Source organism: Perognathus longimembris, chromosome 22 (genome assembly GCF_023159225.1).
Source record: "Perognathus longimembris pacificus isolate PPM17 chromosome 22, ASM2315922v1, whole genome shotgun sequence".
NCBI lineage: Eukaryota > Metazoa > Chordata > Mammalia > Rodentia > Heteromyidae > Perognathus > Perognathus longimembris.
In genome coordinates, this window is record NC_063182.1 from 3,594,186 (window position 1) to 3,616,219 (window position 22,034).

Genomic DNA, 22,034 nt, shown 5'->3' on the forward strand with positions numbered 1-22,034 from the left:
CTTAGGATAGAATGAAGGCGTGCATTAAGAAGGAGAAAATCACTGGGCACCAGTGCCTCATGCCTGTAATCTTAGTTCCTTGGGAAGGTGATGATTTGAGGCCAGTGGTTTGAAGCCAGTCGAGGCAGCAAAGTCTTATCTGCAGTTAACCACCAAAAAGCTAGAAGTAGAGATGTGACTCAAGTGGTAGAGAACCAACCAGCTTTGAGTGAAAAAGCCAAGGGACAGTGTCCAGGCCCTGACTTCAAGCCCTGATATTGATGTGTGTGTGTGTGTGTGTGTGTGTGTGTGTGTGTGTGTATGAGTGTGTGCACATGCTTATCCAAATCCATACCCAACACCCCTCAATTTGAGCGCATGCTCAGAACAAATGTAAATTTATTATTGCATCCCTGCATTGGCACTCGCTAAGTGTGTGTTGAGACGATTACAGTCAGTATCTAAACCAGGGTGCGAAATAAGTATTTATCCTTTCTCATGAGAAGAACTTGGTAGCACAGACAGTTGGGGCGTATGGGCAGGTAGGTAGTTTTGTTCTTGATTTTTCCTGGACATTGGCTAACTCTGCCTCTTTTCCCAGTTGATGACTTCCAACAACATCTGGGAATTAGTTTTCTCAAAGGGGAGCCACGGGCCGCTGCTCAGGGTCTGATTTGGGGATGTCTGGGGTTCTGTGACACTGGTGACAAGTGTTGTGAGTGCCTCAGTTCTGGGTGAGGCAAAGTAAAAACAAGAGAGTATAGTCCTTGGTGTTTTCTTTGTGGTGGTAATTGGGATTTGACCTCAGGGCCTCGTGTTTGCCCAGCCCTCGCCCAGCTATAGCCCCTGCTTTTAAAGAGCTGTGTGAGCTCACTGATGATAGCTAAGATGGGAAAAGCCAACCGATTTCTCAAATCCCCACCACGACATGAGTTCATGTCTACAGAATACTTGCTAGGGGCTACACATTCCTACGTACTTCATATTCTCATGTGATCTTCCCAAGAAACCAAAGGACTAAGTGTATCATCATCAACTTCATCATCATTTTATAAGATGACTGTCAAGGCAAAAAACACATCAAATAACTTGCCCCAGGCTAGAAAGCTACGCTGGGATCTAAACTCAAACAGGCCCACCTGAGAGTTAGTTCTTTCAGCCTCCTTACAGCACCTCTGCGTGGTGAAGGTGGGGTTCGGCGATGCCGGGCCCCCCCTCCCCGACAGTAAGGGGCTGAGCTTACCAGCTCTGTCCTTCCTGGGCTAGGCTGGGTCCGGGGGGATTTGCCCAGCTGCCAGGAACCCTGCAGAGATGTGTGAGAAGGCAGACTGTGGTTATTGCCCTCCTCGAGGTTTTCTGCACACACAGTGACTTTCACACGGCCTCAGCACCCGAGTTTCAGGCTGGGTTTGGTTCTAAGCAGAGGCTTGTCAGAGCCGGAGGGAGAATGGTGACAGAATTTGGCTTGGTTCACACACAATGCTCAGACTGCTGTTGGACAAAATAGAGAGGTCATCGTACCCAGGTCACCTGAGTCACAGGTCAGGAAAGGCAGCCGCACCCTATGTAATTGCCAAACGTGCTCTCTCTCCATGAGACGGATCGTGAATGATGCCAAGGCCCCGGCTTTTGAGTCCTGGCAGGTGAGAGCGGAAGGGGACTTACAGACCATTTCATTTCATTCATGAGCTTCGGGGGGGGGGGAGGGAGCGTGCCGAAGGTCACTGCTGGGGTCAGGCAGCCGGCCCGGCCCACCACTGGACAGTGAGCAGCTGGCCGGAACAGCTGCTTTGCCCGTCATGTTTCCCAGGCTAGGTTGGAGCCATTGCCAATGTGTGTGTGTGTGTGTGTGTGTGTGTGTGTGTGTGTGTGTGTGTACTGGGGTTTGAACTCAGGGCCTGGGTGCTGTCCCTGAGCTTTTGTGCTCAAGGCGAGTGCTCTATGACGTGAGCCACAGCCCCACTCCTGACTTTTTGGTGGTTAGTTGGAGAGAAGAGGTTCATGAACTTTCCTGCCCGCATTGGCTTGGAACCGCACTCTTCAGATCTCAGCCTCCTCAGCACCTAGGATTACAGGTGCGAGCCACGGGTGCCGGGCGCCAACAAGGATTTATTGAACTTCCTGTGCTTAGCACTGTCCTTACGGAGCTTATACACGAGTGAGAGAACAGGCAGAGTGTGCATGCGCACGCGCGCGTGGGGAAACCGAAGCAAAATAACAGGGAGAACTGTTGGGATCTTTTATGATTCCAGTGTCTCTTTATCTGGCAATGTCTGAGGCCAGGGCTTTGCAGACTTTTTCTGGAAAGGTCAGAGACTATTCTGGGCTTTCAATCAGTCCGTATCACAATGGCCTGGCCCTGCCATTGGGGCCTCAAACCGGCCATGGGTAATAAATACCTAAGGAGAGAGCCTCAGCCAGGTACATCTATAATCCCATCTATAAGGGAGATGGGCATAGAAAGTCTCAATTTGAGGCTAGCTTGGGCAAAAACTTAGGAGATCCTATCTCAACAACATCTGGACATGATGGCCCACATCTGTAATCCTAGCTGCACAGGAGGCTGTGGTAGAAAAATCATAGTCCAAGGCTGGCCTTGGGCAAAATGTATGACCCTACTTGAAAAATCATGGAGGCAAAGTAGGCTGCAGGAGTGATTTTTGTTGTGAGAGCACTTGCCTAGTGTGCAAAAGGCTCTAAAATCTCATACTTCAAAAAACATAGGCACAGAAATAATCATGATGATGAACAACATCCAGAAGTTGGACACTGGGTCCGCCACCGAGTGCATCCCTTTCTCTGAGCGGAGCTGGAGCGAAGACCGGACCCGTTCCAGCCATCCACTCAGTCCCATCGTCTCCACTCCATGTCCAGGGACGGGACACTGGCAAACCCCACCCCTGGAAGCTCCAGGCTTCTCCAAAGCCGGTGCCTTCTCCCCGCAGGTTTGAGACCCGTGGTCTGCGGTGGCTACTCAGAAGGGCCTTTGGCTATGCTGGTGGAAGGAGGTCTTTGGGCTGAGATGGCTGTACCGTGTAAGGCGTGTCAGTGCCCTGCACGTGTCCCTAAGCGATCTTCCTTGCCCCCAGCCACTACCACCACACTACTTTTCTTCTTGACCTTCCATTTCATTCTGCTTTGCCTGTGTTTCCTTCCTGCTGACTCCCAAGTGCTCTAGGCTCCAGAGCTAAAGAGTCTGGGTTAAATCATCTGAGATGTAGGCTGGGCCTTGCCCTCTTTCAACCCAGCCAGGGCTGGGCCCCCTCGGTAGCTCACCTGCCTGGATTAATTGGGCAAAACAATGATGTAAAGTTTAACCTCTCCTTGCAGAAATGCTGAATCAAAGAAGCAAGGAAGGTTAATTACTAAGCCTGCTTAGTCACCAGAAACCAGAGAGGATACACTGCCCCCTCCAGCCCCCCCTCCCCCTCCCCCCAGCCTTGGGCAGGACCTCAGGGAGCTCAGCGGGGCTGAGGATGTAAGTTCCACATTAGTGTCTGCAAACAGAGGCCTGGCACAACTTAGTGTGACTCCAGTGCAAAGGGAACGGGCTGCAGGGGCTAAGGAGAGGCGCTCACAACTCTGCCTTCTCTTTCCACCTGGCTGACTCCCTTCCGCTTCTTCAGGCCATCTCTGATCTCTAGCGGGTCCTCACCACAGATTTCCTTCAGCCTTCTGGTGTTTTGCACGCTTGGAATCTTGCAACTGGCGAATTCAACACTTTAGTAGTGTGCGTCTTCCTTGCTCCCTTGGAGGTTGTTGCTTCAAGTGCAGGGACATGCCTGTCTTGTTTCCCATGCCACCTGCAGCTCCGTGTTTGTGCCATCCCCTGGTCACATGACACACTGGGAGGGGCTTTGGAAACTTAGAACCACAGCGGGGCTCAGGGCCCTTGGGGTGAGGATCGAACTCACAGGAAGAGCCGGAAGGTATTGACACAGCAGAGTGGGAAAGGAGCTGGCTCGAGCTCGCGCCACATCCCGGCTCTTTCTACCTCCATTCCTGCGTGGCGTTCCTCATGCGGAACTGAGACTCATCCAGAGCTGAGACTCTGAACCCAGTGAAATTTCCCCAGCGAGCCAAAACCACACTCCTTCCCGACTTCTGGAATCAGCCTCGCTTACTGGGAAGGCAAAGGAGCTTCTGGAAGCCTGTGCTCTCCAGAGCAGGTGCTAGCATCCTCTGAAGTGGGTGGCCGGAGCTGCCATCCCAGCAAGGGGGCTGTAGGGCTGTTGAACTGGCCATTAGCTCATGTACGGGCACTGCCTTATTTTTATCTGCCTGGCAACCGCGTTGTCACCATCAGAGTCACTTGATAGAAAAACCGAGGCTCTGAGAAATTAAGTATTTGGCCTGTGGTTGTAATGCTCTGTAAGACACAGTGACTCTGTTCCTAGATCTTGGTGACCCTAAAGAACATGATCTGAAGAACTTTTAGTCTCAGGGAAGGGCCCTACCCCACGCCTTCTGGGAAGACGATAACGCTGGAGTAGCCAGAAAATGAAAGCCAGGTGGGTCAGGTGAACACATGCTTGCACAAGAGAGAGGAAGAATGTCCATAACAGCATCATTAATTAAACCAGAGGAGTAGCTCTTCTCCCGTCATCTGTCTTCAGAGGGTGCTGTTAACTAATTAAGCCACATACTACTTGGCCAGGCCAATTCTGCCATTGCTATCAGCAAATGAGAAGATGGTGAGTCAGACAGGGCAGGCGGCATGTTTCATCCAGGGCCTGGTGGGTGGGAATCTCAGGCCTCACTGGCGACGTGCCCACCAATTTCTTCCCGTGCTGATCATCGTCACAAACACTGGGCACTGCGGCTGGGACTGCAGCTCCAGGGCGAGGCAGGAAATTGGATGGCTCTTATCCCTTCAGTCTGTTTTCTACTGTGGGTGGTTAGTTTGGTTTGGGAAGATTTGGCTCCCATCTCGGGCTCTTCTGAAAAGGTCTTCCTTGGCAACTCTGAGTACAAGGCTCCTCTAGATTTTTAGAAGACATTCATCCCTCCCTTAAAGTCAAGAGGTTGTGTCAGTCAGGAACAATGGCATTTCAGACTCTTGGGGACATAAAAGCAAGTGTTGTTAAGCTATTGCTGGTCTTACTTAGCAAAGGCCCTGCGTGGAAGGACAGAGCCTGTTTGCTAGATAGAGACAATGGGGCTCAGCGGGAGCAGGACGTGTCTCAACGCCATGTGATTATTTGCTACCAAAGCTTCCCCATGAAGCTCTTGGAAGGAGAGCTGTGGCTCAAGTGGTAGAGCACCAGCCTTGAGCAAAAAAGCTAAGGAATAGAGCCCATGTCCTGAGTTCAAGCCCTAGAACCAGCATGAAAAAGGAGGAGAAGAGGAGGAGGAGGAGGAGCTTTGCTTGACTCAAAGCCATTCTATTTATACTTTAGCTTCCTTTTTGCACAGAAGAAAATGAGACCCACACTGTAGCATGACAATAATAATAGCGGACCACACAGGCTCTGCCTTTCCTACATTCCGTTTCTGTTCGTCTGTGTGAAAGGAGAGTTTTCTCACTGTGTTTTCCCCAGTCCTGTATGATTTCTCTTATGTGTCTCTTCTTTCTGAAGCAAAGGAGCACAGGACTAGTATGTAAGCCCGCATTTGGAAATGTGCAATCATTGCTTAATCACACATCAACTCTGAAGCCATTTCTTCTCCAAGCTGAACAAACATAGGCCTTTTGCTCTCTTGTTCTTGGCGCCAGAATGGAAGCCAGACCTCAGGAAGGATAAGGGAGTGAGCAAGGCAGAGAAGCTAGGACATGGAGGCCAGCCCGAGGGCAGCGATAAGGATGTAAACAAGGAGACTGGCACGAGCAGGCAGGGGAAGAGCCAGCCAGCTGGCAGCAGCCAGTGGAAAAAGGGTTAGCAACTCAGTTATGGCAAATGTGCCAGGCAGAGCGGTGTGAGTAATGAGTCCTGTCTTAGAGCTTCCAAGGGGGGAAGGAGGGACTGGCAGAAAGAGAGGCAGGGGAGAGCTAGTCCCCCTCCCCCAACATATGTCGAAGGCCTATGATGTGCAGGAATGGGATTCCAGTGAGATCACCTAAAGAAAGCTCACCAGCCAGACACTGTGGCTCAGGCCTGAATCCTCGCTACTCAGGAGGCTGGGACCTGAGAATCACAATTCACAGCTGTCCTGGGCAGGAAAGTCTGAGTGACTCTTATCTCCAATTAACCACCAAACAGAAGCCGGAAGCAGAGCTGTGAAACAAGGGCTAGAACGCCAGTCTTGGGTGATGAAGTAAGGGACAGTGCCCCCGGCCCCAGTACTGGCACAAATTAAAAAAAATTAAAAGCTCCTCGTGCAGCATTTTGTGCAGGGTGAGTGCTCAGAAAGCAGCCTGCAGTAGGGGGAAGCAATGCCGTTTGAAGGAAGCAATGCCGTTTGAAGCAAGCTCCGGAGTGATGGGTGATTTGAAATGTTATCCTTTTGCCATCCGGCATGAAGTGATGCTCAACTCATTAGGTGAAAGGTTGATGGGGACCATCGAAATGGATGGAACAGGCTAAGGACAATTCAGTTTGGATAAATATTAATAAGCAAAGAGAAGCAAGCAGGCATTTGGGCCTTCCTGAGGTGTTAAAATATGTATTTAATCCCTAACAGGTGTCAGGATAAGAAAAATGGGGAAGTAGTAGGTGTTTCCTTACAGAGTATTGGGGTGACTGGACATCTACACGCAAAAGAATAAATCTGGATCCCTAGCCCAACAGTATGGCCAAGTATAAACTCCAGCTGGATCATAAATCTAGCCGCAGATGCTAAAACTAGAACGAGGCAGGGTTTGGTAACTTTTTGCTTAGACTGGTCTTGAAGCAGAGAGCTTGGATTCCCAATCAGTTGGACCACAGGCATGAACCACTGCATGCTTCCCTCCCTCCCTCCCTCCCTCCCTGTCTGATTATGGTTTGAATTCAGGGCCTTGTGCTCCTTAGGCTCTGAGGCCACACTCTCAGTCCTTCTTGCTTTTGTTATTTTTCCCAACAGGGTCTCGATTCCCCTCCCCCCCCCACCAGTCTACTGGATACGGCACTCACTCCTCTTATTTACATGTTCAGTGTAATTAGCAGATTCCACCACACCCAGCTTTTTTCATATGGGTCTTGCTAACTTTTTGCTGGGCGGGCTTCGAACTGCAAGCTGCCTGCTTCTTGCATCTTGAGCAACTCGGAAGACAGGCGTGAGCCACTCCACCTGGCTCCCAAGAATAAAGTCTTTGAAAACAGACTAGGCAGTGGTTTCTTAGATATGACAACTAAAACATAATGAAGGAAAAATTAGACATCATTATAAGTTAAAAAAAAAAAACACCAAAAAAACTTCCATGTTTGAAAGAAGACCAAGAAAGCACACAGACTGGAGGGAAGTCTGCAATCCATATGTATGATAAGGGACTTTATCTAGAATACTTTACAAGCCAATAATAAGGCACCCATAATCCCAAAGACAGATAATACAATTCAAAGGTATTAATGTAAGATCTAAAACTTTTGAAACTATCACAGGAACACATAGAGGAATCACTTCATGATACAGGGACAGGCAGTAACTTCCTGAATAGAATTCCAATTGCTGGGGCTGGGAATATGGCTTAGTGGAAAGAGTGCTTGCCTCATACACATGAAGCTTTGGGTTTGATTCCCCAGCACCACATATATAGAAAACGAACCAGAAGTAGAGCTGTGGCTCAAGTGGCAGAGTGCTAGCCTTGAGCAAAAAGAAGCCAGGGACAGTTCTCAGGCCCTGAGTCCAAGGCCTAAGACTGGCCAAAAAACAAACAAACAAACAAATAGAATTCCAATTGCTGAGAAAACAAGAACAAAATTAACAAATTTAAAGGTTTCTGCATAGCTAAGGAAATAACTACCAGAATTAGGAAACAGCATACAAAAAGAGAGAAAATTTTTGCTAGCTATTCATTAGGAGGAGGATTAATTACCCAGATAATAGCTAAAATTAATAAAAATTAATCCAACAATGAACAGAGTGAGCAGTTTTCAAAAGAAGCAGAAATGGCTAATGAATACATGAAGAAATGTTTAACATCCTTAGCCATGAAGGGAATGCAAATAAAAATGATAGCCAGACATCCAAAAATGATATTCATTTCACCTTAGTGAAAATGGCAATGATCAGGACGTGGACACAAAGGAGCCCTTATCTACTGCTGGTGGAAATGTAAATTAGTGCAGCCTCTATGGAAACAAGTATGGAAGTTCCTCAAGTAAACTTAGGATAGCACTACTTTATGACCCTCACCATACAACTCTTGGGCATGTATCTAAAGGAACGCAAGTCAACATACTAGAGAGACACCTTGTTGTAAGGTGCCTTTCCTATAAAGCTCCTACCATATCTTGGGAATGAGGTCAGGGCATAGGAGACTGGATCTATCTATCTATCTGTCTATCTATCTATCTATCTATCTATCTATCTATCTATCTACCTATCATCTGTCTATATTTCTACATATATAACATTATTATATATGTACTATATTATTATTACTTCTTATTTTGGTAGTTGAGCACCTGGAACTCACTAAGGTTATTATTAGCATGTTGTGCATTCAATAGGTATTTACTAGTCAGAAGAATTATTCTGATCTGGATGTTTCTGTAGGAACTTAATTCTCCCTTCAGTCTTTGCTAAATGCACATCTCCACCTGCCCAGATAATTTAAGTTAAGTGTCTTGATTCCTTGACCTACTGAGCACCTCGTGGGGTTCAGGGGTGGTATGGGAATCGAGGAGCTGGGCCAAACCACAGCTCCCGAGTGTTAGAAAGGAAGCAGGAGAACTTGTCATTTGTTCCACTTTCTGTTCATTTTTCCAGTGTAGCTCCTTCATGGGGTGCTTGAGTACGTTCTGACAGCAAGCAGGCAAATAGAGACGTTCTCAATCACCCAGAACCTACCAGTGCTTCCCAGAGCCCCTAGAATAGCCCACGTGGACACCATCCTGCAGCGTTCTTCTCACTGCTGGGTGGACTCAGAAAGGCCAAGACTGGGTTGCATTGTTTTGAACCCCTCTAAGGCTCTCCTCCTCTGGTCTGTCCTCTCTGGAGGTGTGGCAAATGGACAGGAATACAAATTTATTTTTTGCCAGTCCTGAGCCTTGGACTCAGGGCCTGAGCACTGTCCCTGGCTTCCTTCTGCTCAAGGCTAGCACTCTGCCACTTGAGCCACAGCGCCACTTCTGGTTGTGTGTTTTTTTTTTTTTTCTATATATGTGGTGCTGGGGAATCGAACTCAGGGCTTCATGTATACGAGGCAAGCACTCTTGCCACTAGGCCATATTCCCAGCCCAGGAATACAAATTTAAAAGGCTCTTGCTTAGATCTTTTTGGGAGGTCCACTCACTGCTGAGCTAGTTGACTGCGAAGTGTGGGTTGTCCTTTTATAAAGTATCTAAATCCAGAATGCCATCACAAACTTAGGTGATTCTTTAGCTTTGCATGAGTCATTGAAGTGCTATTTTGAGTGTGTGTGCGTGTGTGTGTGTGTGTGTGTGTGTGTGTGTGTTACAAGAACAATGTTGGGCACAATGCATGCATCTATTTGCAAGAAGTATTTGGAAAATGTGAGTAGGAAATTCTTATTATTGCTAGGGTAGTGTAGTGGAGAACCTGTGTGCATATATGTGTGTGTGTATGTGTGTGTGTATGTGTATGTGCATGAGGGTTCAGGTGGGCAAGATTATGGGAGCAGCCAACCTCTTAGCTAGCTGGACAATGCAATAAAACACCAAGTGTTATCGTGGGAGATTGTTTTCCTTTCAGATCAGCGCATGGGTCTTTGAAGAGCTCTTGACTCTCCCCTTCTCCCTTGTCTTGTTAAAAAGGGATTAGAGTCCAGTTAAGCCATTTAAACCCAAGGTAGAAATTCATGTTTAAAAACAAGATTTACAGCTTCATTAAAAAAAATAATACATGAGGGCAAGTTGACGTTTGTCCTTTCAAGTTGCCACCTGCAGGGTTCCAAAGAGTATTCTCAGCGGAACGCACGGCACATAGCCCTTCTTAATGACTTCACCTCATGCCTCCACTCCTCCTTTTGAAGCGTCCTTCAGCCTAAATAGCCACATGCTGCTAGACGGACGGCAGCTCCCCAATTGCCACAACACACGTTAGCACATCTCTCTTCAGTGACCAGGGTTAATCATGAAAGTCGCATTAAGAGCCGATGCTTACCGAGCACTGGCTTTGCGGGCACCGAGGTGCCCAGCACTTCGGTACATTAGCTCATTAGGTGCTCCGTAGGAAAACACCTGGGCTGACTTCGTGGCCGTGGGGATTGCACAGCCACTCGGGGCTCATCGCTTGCTTTCTTGCGTGGCAAGATGGCTTTCCTGTTGCCTTCCTGAAATGTTCATCGCTTTTGGGCAAGGGGGTTTGCATGTTTAGTTGGAATTGGGCCAACCAAAGGAGGCAGTCAGTTCTGAGAACACTCAGTGACCTGATTGCACTTGCTTTGCTCAGCCGTCGCTGGCAGTGCGGGCAGTGAGCCTCGAATGGTGGGAAATGGATGCTGTACCCTTCCTGCAGGGAGGCTGTCTGAGGGGTAGGAACCGCGTCATCGTCACGCTTAGCACGGGACCAGAAAACCAACGAAATGCAACGGCTGGAACTGCACAGCCGGTTCCTGCAGGCCACGCACGTGACGGCAGTTCACGTTTATGCAGACCGAGAATACACTACGTGTCATTTTTCACGTTAGCGAGCATGAATTTAAAAAAAATAATCAACACTTTTGGGGGGCTGTGGTGCAGGCCCCTGGGTTTCTGGAGCCCGGGGCTCTGTCCTTACCTGCCCTGAGGAGTTGGGGGGAGGCTCTGCCTTCTCGGGGTGCTGGGTGGTCACGGAGGGGTTGCTGGAGCTGATGAGCACTGGGGTGCCGATCTCTGCCCCCCGGCGCCCCGAAGGAGAGTGGACCATCCGGTTGAGCGTGTTCAAGGCGGTGGTGATGGAGAAAGGGCCGGCCCCCTTCCTCTTGGACCCGGGGCCTCTGGGCAGGGAGGCCGAGGGGGCGGCCTTGTCTCTGGCTGGCGAAGGCCCCAGGGACAGGTGTTTGGTGCGGGATGCTGGCCGCCCTTTGTTCTTCTCTAATAGGTGTCTTGCAGCGAGGTTGGGCTGAAAAGACAGACATCGCCATGAGAAGTTCCGCTTGTTGGGGTCTTCTCTCCGGCCAGTCCCAGGCCAGAGCACAGGCCACGGCCTCCGGTCTGTGGCGCAGGTGACTGTGTCCTGGTGGGCATAACAGAACTCCCCTCCCCCTTTTCAATCAACTTCGAGGTCATGCATGAAGTAGGAGGTAGACTCCACACTGTAGGTTTGAGACAGGATGGCAATGCACTTCAGGACCCTGCCTCTTTCTGCTACAGTGTCTTTCCTTTTATCTTTTTAAAAAAAAATAGTTTCTTCTTTTCTTTCTCCCTTGGTTATGCCTTTTAGTCAGTGGTATGCTAGTAATACAAAAGAAATACAGGGAAGCCCCGTTTGTAGAGTTACCAGTGTACCCAAATTCTTAGTAGTTTTAGTGTAGAACTGGGCAGTTGCAGTCCAGGGCTGCATTATGGTCCGTTTTCCCTCTTAGCTTGGCTCAGTAATGGCCCCCACGGCTCTTTCTCCTTGGAAATCTAAAATATACTGGCAACCCAAAAGCGCCTACAAACCAACTCTTCAATTTGAGGACGATTACTTAAGTTTCCATTATTATAATTGTCATCAATTGGTCTCTAAAACCCCATCTTCCTCTAAAAATTCAACTATCGAGGTTAGAAAGAAATATTCCCACTTAAACACATTTTAAATGCTAATGTGCAAAGGATTAAAATAGGTGAGATAATTTTTTTTTTAATAAAAAGATCTAGTCTTTCTTCCTGCCTCTGGTTTGTCTTGTGGGGAAAAACTCATCAAGCGGGGAATGGGTGTCACTAAGTTCTACTTTAAAGACAAGAAAGGTGAGGCCCAAAAGGAGTGATAAAAATGACCAAGCCAGCGGGCAAACTACTAAACAAGAAACTATCGGCAACAACAGATGGGGCAAGTGGCTATTTTAGGTTGGTCAGGAAGACCCTCCAGGAAGGAGGAGAGACAGAGACAGAGACACAGAGAGACACAGAGTGACACACACACACACAAACACACACACACACACACACACACACACAGAGAGAGAGAGAGAGAGAGAGAGAGAGAACCAAGGGCTGGATCCCACAGGACCTGGGAGTTTCATTTTATTTTCAGTGTAACAGGAAGCCTTTGGCCAGGTTTTGGTGGAGTGACAGGATCTGATTTACGCTTGCAAATGCTCATGTTACAATTTGGCAGCTTCTTAGAGTTAAACACATACTTAGAGTCTGACCCAGCAATCCCACTCTTAGGTAATTACTCAAGAGAAATCAAAACAGGCTCACTCGAATGTAGCCTCGCTCACTGGTAGGCAAACGCTCTTCTTCTTTCTTCTTCTTCTTCTTCTTCTTCCTCTTCTTCTTCTTCTTCTTCTTCTTCTTCTTCTTCTTCTTCTTCTTCTTCTTCTTCTTCTTCTTCTTCTTTTCCTTCTCCTTCTTCTTCTCCTTCTCCTTCTCCTTCTTCTTCGAGAAAGAGTTTCCTTACATTGCCCTTAAGCTCAGGTTCCTCCTTCCTCAGTTTCCCAAGTAAGTCTCAGTGTTCTATATAGTTGTTAACCATGGGAAATGACCCCAAATGTCTTTTTACTATTAGAACGGCAATGCCCCTGTGGTCTGTCCTCGCACTGGGAAGCCACTCAGCCCCGTCACCACGGAGGCACAAAACCATCTGGACACGTACGTCGCTCTTTGACGATGAACCTTAAAGAAGCTCCACTGGGTGTGATCCCATCTGAGGATGTCCTAGGAACAGGAAAGCCCTAGGGGCTGGAAATGGATCTGTTGTTGGCAGGTATTGAGAGCCGGGGAAGAGCTAGCAACAAAGGGGAGTCACGGGGGACTTGGGATGCTGGGGTTGGAACTAGTCTGTATCTTATGCAGTGTGCTTATAAAACTGGACACATTATCAAAACTCAGAGAACTGAACGATTTCGTACTCCCGTCTATACACACACACACACACACACACACACACACACACACACACACACACTTTCCTTTTTGTATATAAATTAAAAGCTCATTGTGGTCGTTAAGCCGAGGTGCCAGGGGAAGTAGGCAGACCGATGAGAAAGGTACTGGAGTTTTTCAGGTGGGCTCTGATATTTGCCTGGACTGGCAAGAGTGCCTTACATTCCTCCCTCCAGAACGTGTCCCTTTACAGTCCACCTTGTAAGAGAGCAACGCATTCCTTTCTCTTTCTTTGTGTGTGCCGGTACTGGGACTTGAACTCGAAGCCTGGGTGCTGTCCCTTAGCTTGTTATTCTAAGGCTGGTCAGCTCTACCGTTTGGGCCACAGCTCCACGTCTGGCCTTTTGTGGTTAATGGGAGATAAGAATCTCAGAGGCTTTCCTGTCTAAACTGGCTTTGAGGCACGATGCTCAGACCTCAGCTTCCTGAGTAGCTAGGATGACAAGCAAGAGCCACTGCACCTGGCATAATTGAATGAATTGAATTGAATGCATAATATGGGTCCTAGACATTCACAGCTATAATGAAATAAGTTCATTTTTTTCTGGCTTTGACCTAATTTCTCTGACCCTGTGAACCCCACAATCAGACCTTTCTGGCAAGGACCCGGACAGAGGCCCCTCCCAGTGTGATTAGCGCTCAGCCGGGAAGAGGCCTGAAGGTGTCTGGAAGCAAAACCTGTGAGCTTCAATGATCCCAGGCAGGCCCGAGGGGAAAGTCCTGGCAAGAATGGGCAGAAACGTGATGTTTGTTTCACTAGGTCTTATGCAGGTGCACCTTAATACATCAAATGATTGTGAAAAAAAGTACCCTATTCCCTTCCTAAGAAAGCCTTCCTTCGGTGACATTCATCAAGATGCATTGTACGCATAAACTGATATGTTGAATTGAAACCCCTTCGTACAACTACTTAAAGTAATAAAAAAATGAATAAATAAGAGAACGAATGTAGAAAAAAAAGAAAGTCTTTTCTTCTGGTTGCTTTGCATGGTGCTGATAATTCAAGGCTTATTTAATGAGTTTTCAGCAAGTCCTAGTCTTAATAAAATTACTGGAGTCAAAATTTAAGTGCTGCTTGAAAAAGCTCAATTTGGATTTCAAGTAATTTTGGAAAAGCAGGCTCCCAGATTAGAGCAAGCACTTGATTATCTTTCCCCCCTCCTAGCAATTAGGAGAACAAATGAAGCAATGGCTAGTTTGATGATAATTTGGAGGGTGTTTTAATCACTGATTTTGGAGGTAAAGTGGTAGAAAGAGTATCCAAATGAATAATCATTAAATTAGAAGTTTGGGTTAGAAAAAGTTTCAGGAGTGGGTAATAAAATCAGTGGTGTTGTTTTCCCCAGAGCTGTAAGAATGGCTTCAAAATAAAGTAGGAGACCAGGAAAACGTCTCCCCTTTTCTCGGCATTTGATGCCGCACTAATTGCATCTGATCGGTCAGAGGAGATTCGGCCATGTCTCCCGGTCATCGGCTTTGGTCCTCAGGATTTCTGACCCAGAAAATTGCCACCGCACAGACGGAGGCAGGTGTTCCCGAATGCGGGGCGTCCTTCTTGAATATCACTTGTCTTCTGTCCTCCACTCCTGTGATTTCCTATGGAATATTTGGAAACGTCCTTTGTTTTCTGTCTCTTAAGCTAAGCCACGAACATCGAATTGAGCCTTGCGTTAAGCAGCGACTCTGTTTTTCCTTCACTTTTTTAGAGTATTCCCCCCCCCCACCTGAGCCAGATGTAGTGATACATGCCTATTGTTCTAGAATAAGAAGATGGAGGCAGCAGGAGCAAAACTATTGGGGTCAACATAGTGAGTTCAAAGCTAGCCCCGGTTACTGACGTGAAACCGAAGGGAGGGAGGGGTGGTGGTTGAAGGCTGTAATCACAATGAATTGGGAAGTGGAAATCAGAGGATTGAGACTCGAGGCCAGGCCTGGACTTAAACGTTTGCGAGACACCGTCTGAACCCATGGCTTGGGCAGTGGGTTGTGCCTGTAATCCCAGCTATAGAAGAAGCACAGGCCTAGTGACTTGTTTCTATCAGGCCCACGTAAAAGGATCCTAATGGATTATTTATGCTCAGACATAAAGTGAGACCCTACCCTGAAACTCGGGGCTTTCTGCGCGCTCTGAAGCCGTTCCTAGCCTTTTTTGGGGGGTGGGGGTGGTGGGGGGAGTTCCTTTGGTCCTTGCACCCTAACTACATCTCCCCTTCTGCAGGCTCCCGTCCATGCCTCCTCCTCCGCTCTGAAGTGCCCCGTCCTCCGCTCTTTCCCGTCTAACTCTCGCCGTGACCTTGGCTCAAGTGTCACCAGCGGAGCCCGAGCGAGGCAAGCCGCACGTCGTGACCCCCCCGACTGTTCTCGGCACTGCCGTCCGCGTCGTTCACGACATCCGTAGTTACCTCGTCATCTGAGACTGTGGCCTCAGAGGGGCACAACTGTCACGGCCTTGGATCTTGGCTGGCGACGCGGCTCACGTCGATGCTAGGGGCTTAGCTTGAGAGACAAGGAAACAAAGGACGTGGCCAAGGACTCCAGAGGAAATCGCAGGAGCGGAGGACGGGGGGAAGAAGTATTCAAGAAGGCACCCCACGTTTGGGAACGCGTGTCTTGATCCGTGGCGGGGCAAGTTGCAATCACAATCTTGTATCCTTGAACTCAGCACAGGACCTGAAAAATTACTCGAGCGACTGACTCTATGTTTAGAAGAGATGGCAGTGAATGCGCTCCTTGAGCTCCTCTTCTTCCTCCTTCTCCTCTTCCTCCTCTTCTTCTTCTTCCTCCTCCATTGTTGTTGTCATCATCATCATCATTATCATCATCTGAAGTATTGGCGATGGAAACCGAGGCCTGACACACGCTAGGCAAGCCCTCTACCACGAGAGACGGGCGCCCCACTATTTTATTGGTGTTTTGGTTTTGAGAGAGGGTCTCACGAACGGCTCTGATTGGCCTGAAATTCAGGAGTAGCTATGATTCCAGGTCTGAACCACCCTGCCTGAGAAGGGTCTTGCTAACTTTGCCCAGGCTATCCCTGAAAAACGACTCTCCTAATGTCTGCCACTGAAGTAAATGAGACTCTAGGCATGTGTGACTATACTCAGTTGGGTTCTAACATTTCTCTGACAGCTTTCAAATAGCTTTTTGCTTATTCGTGTGTTACACTATTTTTGTTTGTTTGACTATTTCTTTTGTTGGTGATTCAACCCAGGTTTATCTACATGCTTAGGCAAACTTTCATTTATTTTAAATAAAGTTCTTATTTGTAAGCTAGCTTATGAAGTAACAACAACCACGTGGTAAGGTGTGCAAAGAGGAAAGAAAAGCCATGCGTGTGCAGCTACTTGTGGGATATTTTGTTTTGTTTTTGGCCATTCCGGGGTTTGAATTCAGGGCCTTGAATTTGCTAGGCAGGGACTCTGCCACTTGAGCTGAGTTTTTATGGCTCAGTGTGGGCTAGAAGGTGAACTTTACAAAGTGAGTGGAATTGGAACAGGTAGGACGCATCGACTACGTGTACCTGGATTCGGGCTGTGGCATCTTTTTGTTAGCCTTGGGTTAGATCTGAAACAAGCCTTCTGTCAAACAGGAGTTCCTGCCAGGCATCCCCGGGACATGCAGAACTTTCTAGGAAAAGGAAAGAATTCACATACCTCCACAAACAAGATAGGGAAAAGGCCCACTCTGTCTCTGAGCTTTCCTTCCGCCCAGTTCTCGTCCACCCTGCTGATCACAGTGATGATGTCATCCTGAAAGAGAAGGTCATGTGCTCAGCCTCTAGCCTCAGCTTCCGGGGGCGGGGGGGGGGGGGGGTGGAAACATCTGGTGGCAATCAATCTGGAGTAAGGCCAAGGGAGGTAGCCCTTGGATGAGTTGTCTAGGAGACCTTCCTACTAAAATGAACGTTTTTCCATAACCAGAAATATACAGGCCATCAGGATGCTAAGAGGAGTGGAATTAACTTGGAAGCTCAAGGGTCTCCAGGAGGAAAACTTGGAAACGTTCATAATTTCAATCCCCAGCAGAATCCCAGGTTCTCCTTTAAACTGATCCGGAGGAGGCATTAAAAGTGAAGCCACCAAGGAGACACGTTTGATCTTGGCAAAGAGAATGATGAACATCATTCCCATGACTCTTTAGAACCTATTCAGTTTCAATATATCAGACACACAGCAGATATTATTCAAATTTTTTAAATTACCAAAAAAAAGATCATATGTAAATCTGTAGACACACTTGGAACTTTGGGTAAGCAAAATAAGGGGGAAAATTCTGTCTGTAGAGAGACAACCACTGTTAATAGCTCGGTTAACATATTTTCCCCCTAGATTTTTTGAAATTTCAAGAAAAAAGGTAACACACGTGTAAGTATTGGTTTTATATTTTTTCAAGAACATGCATGCCTACATTAAGGTGCATAGATTTTAGGTGTAAAGCTAAAGGAATTTTGATGATAACTATAAACCCCCATCCAACTGAAGATACTGGATTGAGTGTCCAGCAGTTGGCTTTGTGTCCTTTCCCGTCCCTAAGCAAAATGGAGTCATTATTTGACTTCTAGTATTGTACATTCATGTACCCATTTTTGTATTTCGTATAAAGGAAGTCACCAGCTAGGATGTAACTTAACATCTTTTCATGTTAGGGACCCCTTTCCATGTACATCCATACTCATCAAATCCTCTCTGTATCTTTGTCCACTAAAGACTTTCTGGGGATATAAACCCTTCTATCTCATGCTCCTAAGTTATGTATACAACTCTCAGTGTAAAACTCACTATTATATGTGCATTTTTAGCTTCCTTTTTCTCATTATTTGCAAATGTATGTTTGTGGTTTAGGATCTCTTTTTAGACATATATATTTGTAGCTTATGATCTCATTCTATAAGACCATAAACTCCATGTGTGCAAGGCCAGGGTCTGTTCAGGCCACCTAACATTGCAGCTCTCCTTCAGTAGGTATGCGACACATGTTTCTGGAATAGATTCTTGCATGAGCGGGTAAAGGTGCACACGAGTAAACGTCTGAGTAATGGAAATAGAAAGCGTGAGGAAAAGAGCCGCTTTGGCAGGGGGATCCTGAGTGCCCTTTGGGCATGCTTGTGAGTTTAAGATGACCAGATTTCCTAGTAAGCCTCCGCATTACACAGCCCTCCAGAACCAGCCACATTCTCTCTTCTGGGCCTTTGTCATAATTTCCCATTGATGTGTCCGTTTCTTTCATCAGAGTGACAGTTCCATGGAGGTAGGGACGTTGGCTTGTCACTCTGTTCCCAGTGGCCAACTTAACACCTGACTGGGCTTAAGGCATGGATGAACATGGGGTGTCTTTATTGGCGAATTGCGGGCAAAGATCAAGGAAGCAGATAGTGTTTCCTGCTTATGTCTCCAGGGCCCGGTGTCTAATGCACAAATTAAGTACTCAATATATACCTGAAGAGTTGAATTTATTCCTCTAACTGTAGTCGAAGTATAAGCTTTATAGTTTGGGCTATAGAAAGATTTTCCTTAGGAGTTTTATGCTGAATCATGATCTTCATTATTTTGAAATAGGGAGAACAATAAGCTTATGAAATTTGAAGGAATATGAATTAAATCTCACTTCTTATAGTGACAGAATACAAATATTTTATGAAACAAAAGACATTTATTTCTTGGGCTATTGTAACAGCTCTTACACTAGATTAGTCTTCTTATCATAAGTTGCAAAGAATGCAAATAACTCCAGCTTTACTTTCTGTGACAGAATTTGAATGTATGGAATAACTAGTTTTGAAGGCCAAGGCTTCAAGCAGTTTAGATTTTGTAAGACTGTCTTGCACACAGTGAAGAGTTGTGCAATAAAAACAAGAGGTCAAAAATATCTTAGTGTAGTTAATGTGCTTGTAAACTATTATCTTGTAAGTGGCTATGTAAAGTTATGATTATGCTAGTGTGTGTTTGAATACTATGTTTATAGCAAAATAGAATGTTATAGGTGAGTGAAGTTAGGTGATCATGTTTATCAGCAAGAATGCCCTAGAAAAGGAGCAGATTAGGAGGGATGAGGGAGAATTATAAAAAGTGTGAAACCGCAACACATGTTGTATTCATAAATTGCTTTGTCGAATGGTGACTCCTTTGAGCAACTACTTAAAGATAATAGAAGAACGAATACCGTCACATGTCAGAGAGGTGAGATCGGCGTATTGCACAGCACGTTATTAGGCTGTGTTTCAGTTTCTGCCATTTCTCTGCCGGGAGGGCAGGAGAGGGGGCTTCTGCCTTTTCTGTTCCCAGTGTCTTCAACGAAGATGTGATCAAAAGGGAGGGCAGCGTGAATGCATGTGGGGGTACTGATTCTTGTAGTTAAAATAGAAAAGGCTTAAAGATTTCTATGAAATGGGTGATTTCCCTGGAGATTGTACTTCCATGTAGTTAGAACTGTATCCCCATGTATAACTAACTACACACACACACACACACACACACACACACACACACACACACACACACACACAGAATGTTACCTTGAGGAAGGTCAGGCAGTCCTGGCTCTTACTCTTGCCCCGGTCTCGTAGATCGAAGTTGTAGAGGGCCCTGCAGAGCGGGGGCGGTGGGGGCAGCTGCTTGATGACTTCCACCGAGTTCACTGGGAAGACCCCACTGAGCCCATTGACCTCCCCCTGGTACCAATTTTCGTCCAGTTGTTTCCGGAGGAGGATAACATCTCCTTTGTTGAACCTCAGGTCACCGGGATTCCGCCCTCTGTAGCTGCATAAGGCCTTGGCTCGAGGCACCTGCCGAGGCATAGACCAATGAAATACAAACTTAGCTTTGAGGCGGGAGCAGAAAAGGTGTAATATTAACAGCTAATTATGAAGCGCCTTCTATGTGCTGATTTTGTGTGTGTGTGTTTATCACCTATTCCAATGTAGGCAGACACTCATTATCTCCATGTATCAGAGCAACTGACGAAAACACAGAAGAGTTGAGTAACTTATGGCAGGTATGGGCTCTGAACTCGAGCTACCAGTCGCTCGACCTCTTGTTCTCATTCACGATGCCGAAAACCAGATTCTGGGTTTGATTCTGTGAAGTTGTGTGAGTGGGTGACTCTGGATCTGCACCGACTTGGAATTCTGGCTCCACTGTTTCTACTTATGTCATTATGGTTGTTTAATCTTTCTTAAACGTGTATTCATTTGGAAAATGGGATTTTAATGGCATGCCTAACCTATTAGGGTTTTTGTGAGGAATAAATATTCATAATGCATTTACCACCTTACCATTCATATAGTATATGCTCAATAAATGTCATGCCTTCTTGTCATCATTTGTAACGGAGGGCTAATGACATTGGTTCTGCCTACTCGTTAGTACTGTTGGGAAGAAAATGGAGATGCAAACCACCTGAAAATACCAAGTGCTGTCGGAGACAGTAGTTTGTCTTTTCTAGAAATTGCAAGTCTCAAAGAGTTTAGATCATTAGAAATTTCAAGTGAAAGAACAATTAGAAATCAATCATTGATTTTTTTTTTAAAAAACAAACCATCTCATAAATCATCACTTTTGTCAAATTGATTGTCTCTCTGAATAATTAATTCAATCAAGTGCATTTTTTTTTTTCTGGTTGAAGCTGGCTTTTCCTCACACAGAAATGGTCTCACGCTGGTCTTGCTTGAAATCAGCTTGGCAATCTGCAAGTTGCCACGTTTGGGGCAGAGCCCAGAGCCGCTCCGTTAGCTGGGATTGCACCGGATGTGGGATCTCTGAGAAGGAAGCCGCCTCCTCTCACTGTGTACGGCAGGCTTGCATAATGGAATTTAGGGAGACGTTCCTTTAGGTCTTCAAGGATCTTCCCAGCCTACAAGGCTCTTTTAGAAACATAATTCCACGGAGATGAGGGGTAGAGACGAGACCTTATATCCTTTTGCTTCTGGGGTGAGTGGGGGCAGCTGGGGACGGGGTGAGAAGATGGAGGGGCAGGAGATCACAGGAAGGAAGCCCGTCCTGGGGAAACTTCTGCATGGAGAGCAAGTCACGTGGACTCACATAACAAAGAACTCTGCAGTCATTGCCCTTGCTAATACTGATCTATAATCTGTAGCCGTGTCACCCATAATGCACTAGGACATGTAACAGGAGAATTGGAGTTTAAGCCAGCCCGAGCAGGAAAGTCCGTGAGACTCCAATCTCCGATTAACCAGCACAAAGCTGGAAGAGAAACACATGGGTACACGGGCGTGTGAGCATACGCACACTCACACACACACACTAAACGCTAAGGAACATGCTAGATGTCTGTAACAAAACACGGAGTAATTACTGATAAACAGTGAGATGTTTGAATAATAAAAAATGACTAAGTGTTGAGCTATGTTTTCTTACATTTCTATAATGTAGCACAGCATCTTGCTGGACAATGATCAAGAGGTATTGTAAACATGAAATTAACGCGCTGGATTGAAATTCTTTTGTATGACTAAAGATAATTAAAATGGTGTCGAATGCGTGCAAAAGATAACACTGGTTAAAAGACAATGAATGGAGCTGAGGGTCAAGAAATGGAAGATGTGGACAGAACTGAGGAACAAAACCAGCCCAGCCGGGTAGTCTGAGCAAATCAGGTGATGCCTTTTTAATTGTATTCTTTTGAGACAGATCTCACTAGGTAGCCCATACTGACCTCAAACTCTCTCTTTAGGCCAGATGGGCTTGGCACGTGTGACCTTCCCACCTCAGCCCTCCCAAGTGCTGGGGTTACAGGTGTGTACCACCATCGCTGACTGGCAACCACCCTCTGGGATAAGTTTGTTTGTTTGTTTGTTTTTGAGAAATAAGCAGGTAAAACCAGGATAAAAACCAGGTGATTTCCGGGAGTATCCGAATCTGTTAGACTAGGAATGGATGCACTTGGGGATAACAGCTGCCTGCTGAGTTGCTAAGATTACCGGCG

At 46.6% G+C, this 22,034-nt stretch overlaps 1 protein-coding gene across 1 annotated transcript in view; it reads right to left on the minus strand.

The window, feature by feature from the left end:
- Positions 1-22,034, minus strand: part of Sh3rf2 (SH3 domain containing ring finger 2) — an 85,725-nt gene that overhangs the window by 24,632 nt on the left and 39,059 nt on the right. Inside the window, exons 3-5 of the mRNA XM_048331107.1 lie at positions 19,606-19,875; positions 16,748-16,843; positions 10,801-11,124 (exon numbers count right to left, since the gene is read on the minus strand). Coding sequence (XP_048187064.1) covers positions 10,801-11,124; positions 16,748-16,843; positions 19,606-19,875 — 690 coding nt within the window. The remainder of the gene's footprint in view (positions 1-10,800; positions 11,125-16,747; positions 16,844-19,605; positions 19,876-22,034) is intronic.